At 49.6% G+C, this 15,556-nt stretch overlaps 1 protein-coding gene across 4 annotated transcripts in view; it reads left to right on the top strand.

Annotated features, from left to right (window-relative positions):
* APC2 (APC regulator of Wnt signaling pathway 2) overlaps positions 1-15,556 on the top strand; it is a 24,120-nt gene extending 8,564 nt beyond the window's left edge. For 3 of the 4 annotated variants that reach the window (XM_075611425.1, XM_075611426.1, XM_075611424.1), the window contains 14 exons: positions 2,618-2,776; positions 3,720-3,804; positions 3,956-4,139; positions 4,478-4,586; positions 4,810-4,923; positions 5,102-5,179; positions 5,267-5,353; positions 5,646-6,033; positions 6,596-6,691; positions 6,947-7,086; positions 7,234-7,311; positions 7,462-7,578; positions 7,781-7,995; positions 8,612-15,556. In XM_075611425.1, the coding sequence (XP_075467540.1) occupies positions 2,618-2,776; positions 3,720-3,804; positions 3,956-4,139; positions 4,478-4,586; positions 4,810-4,923; positions 5,102-5,179; positions 5,267-5,353; positions 5,646-6,033; positions 6,596-6,691; positions 6,947-7,086; positions 7,234-7,311; positions 7,462-7,578; positions 7,781-7,995; positions 8,612-13,862 (7,101 nt within the window). In that variant the 3' untranslated portion in view covers positions 13,863-15,556. The remainder of the gene's footprint in view (positions 1-2,617; positions 2,777-3,719; positions 3,805-3,955; positions 4,140-4,477; positions 4,587-4,809; positions 4,924-5,101; positions 5,180-5,266; positions 5,354-5,645; positions 6,034-6,595; positions 6,692-6,946; positions 7,087-7,233; positions 7,312-7,461; positions 7,579-7,780; positions 7,996-8,611) is intronic. The other variant, XM_075611427.1, reaches the window with a different exon arrangement.

Below are 15,556 nucleotides of genomic sequence, written 5' to 3'. Positions count from 1 at the left end.
CCCACACACGGTTACCTAGACCACCACATAAGACTTACCTATATGGCTAGTGGCATAATCTATGGGAGTGTGTTTAACATTGGACTATCTGGAATCCTGAGTCTTATGAACTGTCCTATGCTATGAAGATGTTTATATTTCTATACCATGCTCAAACATTGCTTACTCCTGGTTAGCATCACAAGTGGGAATTAACCCTCCCCTTCCCTTCCATGCTCAATGTTAATTAGTATGTGTGAGGCTCTATGTGCTGGCGTGTAACCTCTGTGCTCCGTCTAGGTGTGTGCGAGGGTCAGTGTGGAATCACTGTGCTCCAAGGTGTGTGCGAGGGTAGGTGTATAACCTGTGAGCTGTGTCGATGTGTGCCAGGGTCAGTGTGTAACTCCTGTGCTCCATGCAGGTGTGTGGGAGTCCAGTGTGTAACTTTGTCCAGGTGTGCGATGGTCAGTGTGTAACCTCTGTGCTCTATGCAAGTGTGTACAAGGGTCAGTATGTAAGCTTTGTGAACCATGCAGGTGTGTGTGTCAGGGTAAGTGTGTAACCTCAGTGTCCTGTCATTATGTGAGAGCTGGTGTGTAACCTCTGTGCTCCAAGCAGGTGTGCGAGGGCCGGTGTGTAACCTCTGTGCAGTTGTGTGTGTGAGGGTTAAGTAACTTGTGTTCCATACAGGTGTGTGTAAGGGTCAGCGTGTAACATCTTTTCTCTGTGCAGGTGTATGCGAGGGTTAATGTGTGTGAAAGTCAGTGTGTAACTTCTGTTCTCTGTGAAGGTGGGTTCGAGGATCATTGTGCAACTTCTGTACTGTGTACAGGTGTGTGTGAGGTCGGTGTAAAACCTCTGTTGTCTGTGTGCAAAGGACAATTTGTAATTTCAGTACTCTGTGCAGGTGTCTGTGAGGGTCGGCATGAAACATCTTCCTCCATTTCACCTCAGGACTTTGCTGACTATTTAAAAAAAAAAGTGGAATCCATATGTCGACATCCCCTCTGAATCCTTCTCCCATCCTACACTCTTTCTAACTCTCCTGTTTTTCTTGACTCTTTTTCCGCTGTTACAGAGGATGTATCACTACTGATCTCCTCTTCTCCCTCTACCACTTGCCCTCTTGACCCCATTCCTCCCATCTCCTAAAACCTCTTACTCCTACTCTAATCCCTACACTCCCTCATATTTTTAACTCCTCCCTCTACGCTGGTAACTTTCCCGCCTCCTTCAAGCACACAACAGTTATACCATTACTCAAAAACAGCAAGCTTGACCCTACCTGTCTCTCTAACTATCGTCTTAGTAGAGGAGTAGAGGAGATTCCTGCTTGTGCAGCCAACACAACATAGACAAACACATTCCTCAAAATGCAGGTCTCTAGGACTGAGGTACAAAGTAGAGCTCTACTCACAAGTTCACAATGCAATTCTTCATTTATTGTAACACCCAAGAACAAAGGAGAAACGTTTCAGGTCTCCGCTATATCATCCTGGATGGCCCTCCAGCAACTCAAACTTAACATGACAAAAACAGAGCTCCTCATATTTCCTCCCAAACCTGGCCCTACTACCTCCTTCCACATTACTGTTGGAAGCACTATCATACACCCAGTATCACAAGCACTGCGCCTAGGGGTCACATTTGACTCTTCCCTCACATTCTCCTGTCACATTAAAAATGTAGCTAAAACCTGTCATTTTTTCCTCCATAATATTACAAAGATACACCATTTCCTCTATTGTATGGCTAAAACTCTGACTCAGGCCCTCATTCTCTACCATCTCAAATATTTTAACCTCCAGCTATCTAGCCTTCCTGCCTCTCACCTGTCTCCCATACAATCTATCCTAAACGCTGCTGCTAGAATCACTCTACTCTTTCCTAAATCTGTCTCGGTGTCTCCCCTGCAGAAACCCCTCTCCTGGCTTCCTATCAAATCCCTTATCACACACTCAATTCTCCTCACTTTTAAAGCGTTAAACTCTTCTGCTCCTCCTTACATCTCAGCCCTAATTTCTCGCTCTGCACCATCCCGACTCTTGCGTTTTGCTCAAGGATGTCTTTTCTCTACCCCCTTTGTATCTAAAGCCCTCTTCCGCCTTAAACTTTTCTCACTCACTACCCCACACTTTTAGAATGCCCTTCCCCTCAATATCCGGCTAGCACTTTCTATCCACCTTTAAGACCTATTTTAAAACCCACCTCCTTAACGAAGCATATGGGTAGCTCCGTGGATGATACTATACACTTCATACATCGACCTTGAACCCTTGCAGACGCACTTACCAGAACATCTTCCTACTGTCTCTGTGTGTTCTTTCAACTCACCAATTAGATTGTAAGCTCTTCGGGGCAGGGACTCCTTTTCCTAATGTTACTTTTATGTCTGAAGCACTTCTTCCCATTATGTGTTATTTGTATTATTTGTTATTTATATGATTATCACGTGTATTACTGCTGTGAAGCGCTAAGTACATTAATGGCACTTTATAAATATATACATACATTCAGGTGTGTGTGAGGGTCGGTGTATAACTTCTATGCTTCATGCAAGTGTGTGAGGGTTGTTGTGTAACGTATGTGTTTCATTCAGGTGTATGCCAGGTCACTATTTAACATGTGTTTTTCGCAGGTGTGTACGAGAGCTGGATTGGTCGGTTCGACTGCCTCGTATGACCAGCTGGTCCGTCAGGTGGAGGACCTGAAGAAAGAGAATTCTCACCTGAAGAGGGAGCTGCAGGACAATACAAGCCAGCTGAGCCGGCTGGAGCATGACACGTCCGACATGAAGGTGTGAGGGGGCAGAGGGTGTAGGGGGTGGGGTTATGTGAGCTGGGGAGAGGATGTGGGGGGAAGGGAGTGAAGGACAGATGAAAAAATGGGAGAGGGAGTGGTGGGGACAGGCGATACTGCATAGGAAATAATAACTTGCAGAGTGATACAATAATAACACATAGGGGGTTATGCACTAAGCGCTTAAGTGATAAGTGCACTAAGTGATAAGTGCTTTTAAGTGAGATAAAAAGCCATTATAGTGTGGTATTGCAAGCTGTGAGATTCACAAAGCAGTGATACATGCTTTTAAGTGAGATAAAAAGCCATTATAGCGCGATACTGCTCTGTTATCACTGCTTTGTGAAGCTCACAGGAGGCAGTATCACGCTATAAAGGCATTTATCTCACTTAAAAGCACTTATCACTGCTTTGTGCATAGCACCCAGAAAATCCACTTATAACTGCTTAGTGCATAACCACCATAGAGTGATATAACACGCAGAGAGATGTGATAACAGGCAGAGCAATCCAATAACACACAGAGTGATATGATGACAGTTAGAGCGATATGATCACAGTTTGAGGCATATAAATGCATGTTACTATATGGCTCTGCATGCTGAGCGACATAATAACAACAGGCAGAGCAACATGATATCAGACAGAGTTATATAATAACATGCAGAGTGATATAGTAACAGGTGGAGCCATATAATAGCAGGCAGAGCTATACAGTAACAAGCAGAGTGATATAACAGGCAGAGCTAAGTATTAACATGCAAAGCAATATAATAACAGGTAAAACGATATAATAACATACAGTGATATAAAACGCAGAACATTATAACACTCAGAGCGATATAATAACACGCAGAGACATAGTAACAGGGTGATTGGTTTCTGCCCTGTGGCAGCACAAGGATATTGTATTGTATACATTCTCACGGATCTGGTCCTAGGAAGTTCTGAAGCATCTTCAGGTCAAACTGGAACAGGACGTGGGAGGGACAGCGTGTCACCCTGAAATGCTGGACCAGCTGAAGGGTGAGGAAACTGATAACATGATCCCCCTGTATGTACTGCTCCCACCCCTTATAATGACTTCCATCCCTTGTATTGACTTCCTATCTGTATGTGCTGTTCTCGTCTTTCATAATGACTCCCTGCCTCGTCTGTGTCCCCACTCTGTCTCCAGTTCAACAAGGTGACACTCAGGGTTTGTATAACCCGTATCCCTCTCCTGCCCTCGAACCCGATGTCTCTGCAGCCCTGAGCCGGGCTTCAGGGGGGAGCCCCCTGCACTCAGTGACCTCTCAGAAGAGAAGGAGGGAGGAGACACGAGCGAGTGGCCTACTGAGAGAGGAGCTGGACAAGGAGAGGTGAGAGCGGGACCCATGTGAGGAACTACTCACTAACCTGGGAGATTACCCACAACCTAACCATAGAGATGAATCACTCACTGATCATGGAGATTAACCACAACCTAACCAGGGAGTTTATAAACTCACTAATCAGGGAGGCAAACCACAACCTAACCAGAAAGATTACCCACAACCTAACCAGGAGGACAAACGACTAGCGAGTATCCTTGGGGTAACCATTCAGTAACAGGTGTGGTGCGGTGAAGGGAGGTTCTGGCAGACACATGACACTGTGGTATGTAGGACTGTATATGTGTGTATACATGTATGACCTTGTGTGTCTCCCCATCCTTCAGGTGTTTGCTGCTGGGGGATATTGATAAGGAGGAGAAAGAGAAGCTCTGGTATTATTCCCAGCTACAGAGTCTCTCCAAGCGCCTGGAGGAGCTGCCCCATGTTGAGACGGTGAGCTGCTCCGTGGTTTATAGTTCTCTGTGTCTGTCCTCACTCTGTGTATCACATACGCTGCCTCCCTGTCTGTGCTCACTGTGTCTGTCACACAAGCTGCCTCCCTGTCTATGTACTGTGCATCTCTCATTCACTCACTCCTCTTATGCTCTCACCACTCCCCTCCTTTCTCTAGCTTTCTTCCTCCCTCATTCACCTCTCTCTTACTTCCCCCTCTCAGTTCTCCTTGCAGATCGATCTGATTCGGCAGCAGCTAGAGTTTGAGTCTCAGCACCTGCGCTGTTTGCTGGAGGAGAGGTTTGGGACGGCGGATGAGATGATGCAGAGAGCACAGGTGGGACCCAGAGGGAGGTGGGAATGTGAGAGATGGAAAGATGTGGAATGAGTGTGAGAGGTAATGAACTGCAGAGTGAGTGTGATGCTTAGTGAGTTCAAACAGGGAGAGGTGACACTCCGTGATGGTGATGCTCAGTGAGTGAGTGTTCCCTCTAACCTCTGTCTGATCCCATCAGATTCGGGAATCACGTGTGGAGCAGATTGAGCAGCAGCTAGAAGAAGTTCAGAGAGCTGAGAGCAGAGTGAGCCAAGAGGTAACACACAGCATTCCTAGAGGTGACCCACGGTATACCTAGAGGGGACATACTGTCCATGATAAGAATTCTCTTCTTGTCTCACAGCGCCGTGAGAATCTGGAGTCTTCTGGCAGGATGTGTGCAGAGAGCGTTACTCACCCCGAGGACACCTCTGGGCAGCCAGAGAACAAGGTACCATGGTCAGGGGAATAAGATGGACGAGTCACCTCTCTCTATAGAAAGGGCAGTGACATACGCCAGCTGATATATGTATGGAGGGATCTGACACAATATGATGCAGGACACCTTGGTACAGTAATATGATGTGTTTTCAAATGCTGGTTCAGGGTTACCCAGGTTGCTTGGAACATGGTGATAAGATAACATAGAACACTGGGGTTTAAGGTGACATAAGGAGACACAGGCTGCTGGTATAAGGTGACACAATGTGATACAGGCAGCTGACCCCACCCCTCTTCCCCAGGTGGAGGTAGTGTTCTGGCTCCTGTCCATGTTAGCCACACGGGATAAGGACGATATGTCACGCACACTGCTTGCTATGTCAAGCTCCCAGGACAGCTGTCAGGCAATGCGCAGGTCCGGCTGCCTCCCACTGCTGCTCCAGATCCTGCATGAGACAGAGCGAGACGTACGGATGCAGGAATCCCCCCGGGCTGCCGGCTGCAAGGACTCCAGGATGCGAGCAAATGCAACACTGCACAACGTCATCTTCTCACAGCCGGACGAGGGACAGGCCAAGAAGGAGATGAGAGTGCTGCACATTCTGGAGCAGATCCGATCGTACGCTGAGACCTGCTGGGACTGGATGCAGGGGCATGAACGAGAAGGGGGCGTGCAAGAGGGCAGTCTGGGTATGTCTTATGACCAGAGTGGGGGGGAAGGGAGGCACACAATATCAGTGCGGGGATGTCACATGACCAAAGGAGGGGGTGTGCATGAAAGGAGCCTAGGTATGCCATATGAACAGAGGTGAGGGCTGCACGTGGGCAATCTGGGTATGTAACATTACCAGAAAAGGGGGCGTGCATGGGGGCATCCCAGGTATGCCACCATATATCTCCATAGTGTCCGCTCCACCCCCCGGTCATTGGTGTCTCAGCTTTGTCCTCCTCATCCCTGTTTTTTTCTGTGGTGCCTCAACTCCTCCTCGCATTTCTCTGTGGTGCCCCAACTCCTCCTCGCATTTCTCTGTGGTGCCCCAACTCCTCCTCGCATTTCTCTGTGGTGCCCCAACTCCTCCTCGCATTTCTCTGTGGTGTCCCAACTCCTCCTCGCATTTCTCTGTGGTGCCCCAACTCATCCTCGCATTTCTCTGTGGTGTCCCAACCCATCCTCGTATCCCTCTGTGGTGCCCACACTCCACACACGTGTGTCGCTATCTGATGGGTGCCATGGTCTCAATATTCCTGTCAGCTCCTGTCCCTGTGGAGCCACAGATCTGCCAGGCGAGCTGCGCTATCATGAAGCTGTCTTTTGATGAGGAATATCGCAGAGCTATGAACGAGCTGGGTATGATTTAAAATAACTTGCACCTTTTGCTAACCCTATACTATCATTGACACACACACACACACACACACACACACACACACACACACACACACACACACACACACACACACACACACACACACACACACACACACACACACACACACACACACACACACACTGACATTATCCCCTTAACATACACACAGTGCTGTCACTTCCCCCCACCTCACATTGCTGTTGTTGGCTGCGTGTTTCTGGGGCCCTCTCTAGGTGGTCTGCAGGCCATTGCTGAGCTTCAGGAGGTGGACTATCAGATGCACAGAATGACCAGTGACCCCCTCAGCTTGGCCCTAAGACGCTACGCAGGAATGGCCCTCACTAACCTAACCTTTGGGGACGTTGTCAACAAGGTGAGGGGCAAATCCCACCCTGCTGCGGCATACCAGAAAGGTCACACACCTCCCACGTCAGTGGACAGTACCTTAATCACATGGCGTCCCCTCATTGCATATTGAAGTTGTGATAGTTCCACTGATCAGACCTCTCTTTCCACGCAGGCCACCCTGTGCTCCCGACGTGGCTGCATGCAGGCGATCGTGGCTCATCTGGCATCCGAGAGCGAAGAGCTTCAGCAGGTGAGAAGTCAGGATCTCCCATCCTGAGCTAGCAAGGGGTCTCTCTAGTACAGGATCATGGGTAGCGAAAGACCGGCTGGGGCAGGGAACGAGCTGAAAGCCTGGTCTGTGCAGAGTTCTGACGGAACCTCTTTATCCCACTCCCTGCAGGTGGCATCCAGCATCCTGAGGAACCTGTCCTGGCGAGCGGATATTAACAGCAAGAAGATTCTACGGGAGGTGGGCAGCGTTGTCAGCCTGATGCAGTGTGCCCTGCGAGCCAGCAAGGTAAGGAGGTGTTAAGCAGTGTGTTAAGATAAGAGCGTGCAGTGTGATGCAGTGCACCTTGCTTTCTAGAGTGTGGGCATCATGATCCTACGGCATCACGTATGTAATGTCTTATACAACATGTAATTTCTGTGCAGCATGTCGCCTGTAAAACACCCTCATTTTGTGTGCAAACCTGCGGATTTATTGTTTCGCCCCAAAGGAGTCAACACTGAAAAGTATCCTGAGCGCTCTGTGGAACCTGTCTGCACACAGCACGGAGAACAAGGCGTCCGTCTGCTCGGTGGAGGGATCCCTGGGCTTCCTGGTGAGCACCCTCACCTACAAGTGTCAGAGCAACTCCCTGGCCATCATAGAGAGCGGCGGAGGCATCCTGCGCAACGTGTCCAGCCTCATCGCCACCCGTGATGACTACAGGTCAGAACAGAGGCCCTAAGCAGCACAAACATCTGGGGGGCTACTAGCTGAATGCAATTTCTCTCATCCCTCCAGGCTGCATGTACTCTCTCTGCCCCTCCAGGGTGCATGCAGTCTCTGTCTCTATTCACACTGCCTCCCTCTCTCTCGATGCACAGTGTCTCTTTCTCCATGCATACTTCACTAATGATACTTGTGTATGAATACCTGTTCAGTGTCTCGCATTGTCTTAAGCATGAGAAATAGCAGCCTATCCCTTTATTCTCAATACATGCTTCTAGCAGTTATAAATCGATTAGTTAGAATATGATTTAAAAAAATGATTTAACCAACATTTGATGGGGAAAAACTACTAGTGTGAGCAACCATCCTGCTGATCCATAAGTTCTTATCTAATTACATTGAGTAACTTATTATCACCGGGTGTAGTGTGAGATAGTCATGTTCGTCATATATTTTCATCGTGCTCTCTCGCTCATTTTCCTGCAGAGTGACCTCCAGACTCAGGGAGGGGTAGTATTGTATAGTATTTCAAGCAGAGAAGGAAGGGAATGGGATTACTTATGAGATCTGTACTTTGTTCCTGAAATCTAAGAGATTCCTCCATGTCTCATAGGAAGATCCTGCGTGATCACAACTGTCTTCAGACTCTGCTGCAGCACCTCAGGTCTCACAGCCTGACCATCGTTAGCAACGCGTGCGGGACCCTGTGGAATCTGTCTGCTCGGTGCCCACAGGACCAGGAGCTGCTGTGGGATTTTGGAGGGATCAGTATGCTGCGCAACCTCATTCACTCCAAGCACAAGATGATAGCCATGGGCAGCGCGGCCGCCCTCAGGAACCTGCTCGCGCACAGACCCCTGAAGTACAAGGACGCATCCGTCATATCACCGGGCTCCTGCATGCCCTCACTCTACATGAGGAAGCAGAAGGCGCTGGAAGCCGAGCTGGACGCAAAGCACTTGGCTGAAACCTTTGACTCCATGGAGAAGCAGGGTCTGAAAGCTCAGCCAGTGAAAGGGCCACTGCGGCACATTGAAAGCCTGGTAAAGGATTATGCTTCTGACTCTGGCTGCTTTGATGATGATGAGATCCCAAACACGTCTGTTGCAGAGACTGGGAACTCCTCTGTACTCTCCATGTATCTAAACTCATCCTTCACGCAGGGGCAGGTGGTGCCAAGCACAGGATCCCTAAAGAGGGGTCCAGAGTCAGATAAGGTTGACAGCAGCAAACATGAGCTCATGCAACCTCAGCATGAGGTCTCTATTCTGACTGAGAAATTGTCCACTAAGATGTCTTGTACGGTGGCCAAGATAGACAGGCTGGTGGAAGACATCTCCACCATGCACACATCCTCTGATGATAGCTTCAGTCTGAGCTCCGAGGATCACTGCATTGACTGGCACTATGGTTCAGATGAGCTCCATGAGGCTAGAGCTCAGTCATGTTCTCCCTGCAGACTGTCTGACAACAGTGGCATTGTGAGGCGAGATAACCTAAGCAGAGCCCAAGCACTCCTGCGCCTGAAAACTGCTTACACCAGCCTCTCTAATGATAGTCTGAATAGTGGGAGCACGAGTGATGGATACTGCCCCAGAGAGCACATGAAGCCGTGCAGCAGAGCCGCCTTTATAGATTACAAGGAAGAGCTACAGAGGTATCAGAAGCGCCCCAGTCGGCTGGACTTAAAGAGCGTGTTGCTCATAAAGCCAGAGAGAAGTGACCCTGCTGAGAATCAGATGAAAGAGGCACAGTTCACAGATGAGAAGAGGGAGCTTCATGACTCAGAGAAAATAAACTTATCCTTCTCGAGTCCGAAGACCGTTGAGGGTGTTGGAGAGAAGGAAGATCAATGGGGAATAGATGCCAACAACAAGCCACCAGCAGAGTCTTTGGTGCACACTATAAAACTGTCCCCATCTTACAAGCACATCTCTGGCCTTGAAAATGTAGGCAAGAATGGGGTGGGAATGGCTGGAAACGTTTTGCATCAGGCTCTTTCTGGAAAAAAGAATGCCTGGCTGATCCCATCACAGAATTCTGACACTTTCTCAAAGGCCCCAGAAAAGACCTCTGTCCACTCTCCCTCAGTGGGAGGGCAGGAGTCTCTGCAGAAATATGCAGTTGAGGGCACCCCAATATGTTTTTCCCGATGCAGCTCCCTTTCCTCCCTCTCCTCTGGGGACAATCTATTAGATGGACAAAGCCGCAGCGAAAACGAGATGGACAGTGACTCCTCCTTGGAGATCCTGGAGGAAGAAGAGGATAATGACAACAGCGAGAGGAGTAAACAAGGGCAAAAGAAAGCAGAAGAGAAGGAAGAAGCTGTTTCACCAGGTGTCTCCCAGCCCATCGCCATCCCCTTGCCAAAACAAGAGAAATGCTTCCTCCGAGACCCTTCACCTTCTAGGAATGAGGACATGACCCCCTCCAGCTCCTCAGAGAACTACATCCAAGAGACGCCTCTGGTGATGAGTCGCTGCAGCTCAGTCAGCTCCCTCGGAAGCTTTGAGAGTCCCTCCATTGCCAGTTCCATTCAGAGTGACCCCTGCAGTGAGATGATCAGTGGGACCATAAGCCCCAGCGAGCTGCCAGACAGTCCTGGACAGACCATGCCACCAAGCAGGAGCAAAACACCATGCTTTGACCCCAGTGGCCACCTAGAAAAGGAGACAAGTCAATTCAACATCCAGTGGGAGAACAACGTCAAGAAGTTCATGGAGATAACGGATTTTAAGGAGAGGTTCCAGATCCCAAGAGATATCGACTCCATGATTTACTTCACAGTGGAGAAACCCACTGAAAATTTCTCTTGTGCCTCCAGTCTGAGTGCGCTGCCCCTACACGAGCATTACATTCAAAAGGATGTGGAGCTTAAACTCATCCCCCCCTTCCCCGAAAAGAACAGTCTCAACTTTGTGGCACATGAGAAACGGGGGGAGAGCCGGGAGGAAAGATTTGTGGGAATGATGAAGAAATCTGAGCTGGAGCTTGTTTCAGACGATGATATTGATATACTTAAGGAGTGTATCAACTCGGCCATGCCCTCCAGGCTGTGTAAAGTCAAAACATCTGTCCTCTCAGGACACATTATGAATTCCCAGACAAAAAAGCCTGTGCCGCTCCCAGTCTACATGTTGGTTCCTGCTCATACGCAACTCGGAGTAACCAAGCCTTTCAGCTCCCAGAAAGACTTGGACGACTCCTCTTTCACAGACTCAGCGGAGGGGACACCTGTGAACTTCTCCAGTACTGCCTCCCTCAGTGACGAAACTCTGCAGTACTCACTAAAAGAAGATCTAGACCTGAGAGAGAGGCCAAGGAGCCGTATGGGAAGGAGAGATTTTGGAGCAATAAGAGAACCTAGTCACCAGAGAGAAGGGAGAAGAATCTCTTCAATGGAAAATGCATCCACAGAGGGGAATATGATGAACTCCATCTATGTAAACCCAAATAAGACCAATAAAAAAGGCAATCAACCAATGAACACAGCTTATCCTAAAGCAAGTCAAACAGCTGTTGTAATGAGAGGCCTGGATCCACATACTAAACACTCTGCTAATCCAGGAGGGAACAATGAAAGAGGCTCCAGTGCTGCTGGTCACCCAACAAGACTGAATGTTACACAGGGTGAATATGTCCATGGGAACTTAGCATTTCAATCTTTCTGCCACACGACCCCCACAGAGGAGGCAGTTTACTGTTTCTATGAAGAGGACATGGACTTGTTGAATCCAAAAAAAGATTCTCCCAATAGGAAGGAGGAACCATCTAAGTCTCCAAGAAAACAACGTCAATACATTGGGACAACAAAGAGAGAGGCAAGAAAGTTCCTTCCTGACAGTAGATCCACCCCTCCTACTGCTAAATTTCAAAACTTGATAGAGGATGAGCCCATCCCCTGCTACTCACTGAGCTCTTCCATGAGTTCCCTAAGTGACCTGGAGCATGTGTATATGGGGGAAAAGACAAACAAATCCAGCAGACACACCACACAAGGCCGGGCACCAAGCCGTATCGGTCAGAGAGACTCCTCAGCCAACCACACCTCAGATGAAGAGCGATGTACAAGCTCAGTGGTGCCCAGGAGGAGGCGCCCCTCAGCCCGCAAGAGGAAGCACAAGCCAAGGAATCATGGAATCAGAGGGGATGCCCTGCAAAGCCCAGCTGGGGAGAGGCTGCAGAATGGGGGAGACATGTCTGATCTTGACAGTGTGGACTGGGAAGCCATCAAAGAAGGCGCCAATTCCATTGTCAGTTGGATACACCAGGCTGCGGCCTCCATCTCCAGGGACCCTTCATCCATCTCAAGGGGCACTTTATCCATCTCCAGGGGCCATTCTTCAGACTCCCTCTTGTCCAGCCCTTCAGCCTCGACTCGGCAGCCTCACCGAGGGTACCACGAGCCAGGCAGAGCGGGGGCTTCAGGCGCCAGGGTGCAGGGATCTAGACAGGGACCAGTGGCGAGTAGTAGTGATGTAGCCAGGGGTAGCAGGGGCAGGAAAGTGGTCAAGAGGCCCAAGCAGGTCACCAACATCCCCATGGTATTTCGTGGAAAGACTGTGATCTACATGCCGGCCCAGGAGAAAGTAGCTGCCACTAAACTGCCTCCAAACCCAATGCTCTCCCCACAGGAGGGCCCGAAGGTTCCGAATACTGTGCGCTCGCGTAGCCTTCACCGGCCGGGCAAATCCTCCGACCTCGGAGTAGAGATGACCCTACCCAAGAGAAGCTCAACCCCCCCGGCCCGGATCAGCACTGCTCCCCCCTCCTCCAGCTCCTCACGGAACTCCACTCCCTCCCGCAAGGCACAACCCCCAGTGACGCCACCCTCCCCAGGATCCAAAGGGGGCAGAAACCCCCAGGCTGTTCCTGGCAACAAGACCCAAAAGTCCCCTGTTCGAATCCCGTATATGAAGAAGCCGAGCACTCGTGGCCTCCCTGGCACATCCCCCCTGGCCCTGGAGTCTGCAAGCCCACGGCAGAGCCCTAGCAGGAAGCCCAGTCCCCAGGAGAGCCGGCTCAACCAGATCCGGAGCAGAGTGGCAGAGAAATCCGGCTTCCTGCGGCAGCTAACCTTTATCAAGGAGTCAGCGGGGGGCGTGAGACGTCACCGCTCAGACCTGTCTGTGTCCCCCCGCCCACAGCGAGCTCCTCCTCCCCCCCGAGGCAGCCCAGCCATACCCGCCGTCTTTCTCTGCTCCTCCCGCTGCGAGGAACTCAAATCGCATAAACCCTCCAAGCCACCGTCATCCCCATCTCCCAGCCGGGCCCCACGCAGGACAAGCTCAGAGAGCCCATCCCGCCTGCCAGTCCGAAACACTCCACCCCCACCCGAACCCTTCAAAAGATACTCCTCCTCTCCCCACATCAACCTCCCCGGGCCACGTGGGGAAGGCCGGGCAGGCCAGCGCCTCTCCAAGGAAGCAGAGGCCCGAGACCCGAGCCCCCATACCCCACCCGGCCTAGGTAGAGCAACCTGGCGAAGGATCCGGGATGAAGATATCCCTCACATCCTGCGTAGCACTTTGCCTGCCTGTGCTTTACCGCTGGCCGAGGAGCCTGCTGAGCCCCGCAGGAAAACAAGTGATGCTGTGGTGCAAACGGAAGAAGTTACCATCACAAAGACTAACTCCAGCACCTCACCCACCCTGGAAAGCGGGCCCTTGCAGGGCAGAGCCGGACCTGGAGTGGCCCCTCCAGTGATGCCGGAGCTAGGAAAAGCTGCTCTCGCTGGCATGAGCTTCCCACCGAGTAGACACAGCTCCCCCAGCCGGGCCGCCCGCGTCACCCCCTTTAACTATGTACCAAGCCCCATTGTGACAGTCACAGAGAAAGCAGCGGGGAAGGTGACCAGTGAGTGATCAGCACAGCCAGGGGAAGGTCAGAGACATGTGGGGACCTGCTGTTGTGTCTAGCCGCCCCAAAAGAAGATCTCACAGATCAGGATATAAATATGAAGGGAGGTCGGGTTCTGATATGCAGGGCGTGGATAAGGGGATCCAATCCTTCCCCCACTTGAGCTGCAGAATCCACTGACTCACCAATCCTGTGCACCTTAGAACTGAGACGTTCAACCATGATAATGTAATTTCCCTGCACCCCAGAGGTGGCTGCAGCAGTGACTTTTTGGTGCGGACATTTCTGGCACTTTATGGATACTCATGAGTTTGACTATTCTGCACAACTTCTGACAGGCATCAAAAAACATGCTGCCATGTAAACCGTTTGAAAAATTGGAAAGTTATTGCAGAGAGGTCGTCTGACTTGGATGGTTGCTGCCCATACATTTCACGTTAGAGGCCGTGTAGGAGCGCAGGTTGCGATACTAAGGAAGTGGCCATTCACTGATGAACAGTTTGTAAACTTGGTGACTTTAATGCAGCACCTCTTCCTTAGGGATCTGAGGTCTGCAGCCGCGGTGTTGAGATCTTCTCTCTGACTTTATAGTTTTCCTCGTGAACAGAATCAAGACGTGTCACCGCAAACTGGAAAATGCTTTCAGCAAAGCCTTAAATCTAGGTACCAGCTGCATGCTTTGTTTCACATGTGGCACCCAGTTCCAACGTCACGTAACTGCAGCGCTGCTCACAAATTAAAAAGTGCAAACGAGTGAGTGGGAAGGAAATGCCAGGGTCTAAATCTGAAGGGGAACAGAGAAAAAACACGAGAGATGCTTCATCAAACCTTTTTATTGCCAAATTAAAACTCCTATAATTAATGGCTAATTGCCTTATTTTCTGTAAACAGCTTTCAGGGCAAGCTGCTTAGATTTCAGGCACTGTGAATGCTGAGCTTCTTGCAGTCTGAATATTATTCACTCCATGTGAATATACTCCCTGCTTTGTTCTGTATCATATAGATAAGTTTCCCGGGTGCCAAGCAGCTTTAAACACATTCATTATTTTTACTGGAGAACATGTATTACATTTCCATTCTCTGATGATTCAATAAGGCCATTCTAATTAAGAGGAAAACAATTAGGTGTGCGGTAAGCTACTGATCAGTATTGTGAGTCTGACCCGGGCTGTAGATGAACAATTTTCTCTTTTCTTATCCAATGTACTCTTATCTTCTTAGTCCTCTCATGTGCCGGTTAACAACACGGGCAGACTGAATGGGCCAAGTGTTTCTTAACTGCAATCAATGTCTTGGTTTCTCTGCTTTCCTCCTGGGCACTGCTTGAACCCCCATTTTATTTGGGAAAGAGGCGGCACAGCTTGGGAGCATTTACGTATCAGCCCTTAAGAGCCAAAATGTAACCTCTGTAGATGCAGCTGGTGGTGTAGACCCCATGGCTTCAGGATTTCAGGTTTCTTACGCTGTGCTGTAGGAAGACTTTAAAGAGGCACCCACCCACCCTGCTTTTAGCTGCAGTAGGGTCAATAGAACAGGCACTGTTCAAGGCTTTGGATAGTCTAATGTTAGCACAGAGTGGGAGCTATGCATCACTTTATCTACATTTTCCAACTTTGTTTTACCTATAAATTAAGATGCCAACTGCGTTAAATTAATGTATGAAATGTTAAAAAAATAAATAAAGTCACCATTTATGAAA

Source organism: Ascaphus truei, chromosome 8 (assembly GCF_040206685.1).
Source record: "Ascaphus truei isolate aAscTru1 chromosome 8, aAscTru1.hap1, whole genome shotgun sequence".
Taxonomy (NCBI): Eukaryota; Metazoa; Chordata; class Amphibia; order Anura; family Ascaphidae; genus Ascaphus; species Ascaphus truei.
Note: the sequence above shows the minus strand (reverse complement) of the source record. Positions and strands in the feature narration are given on the sequence as shown.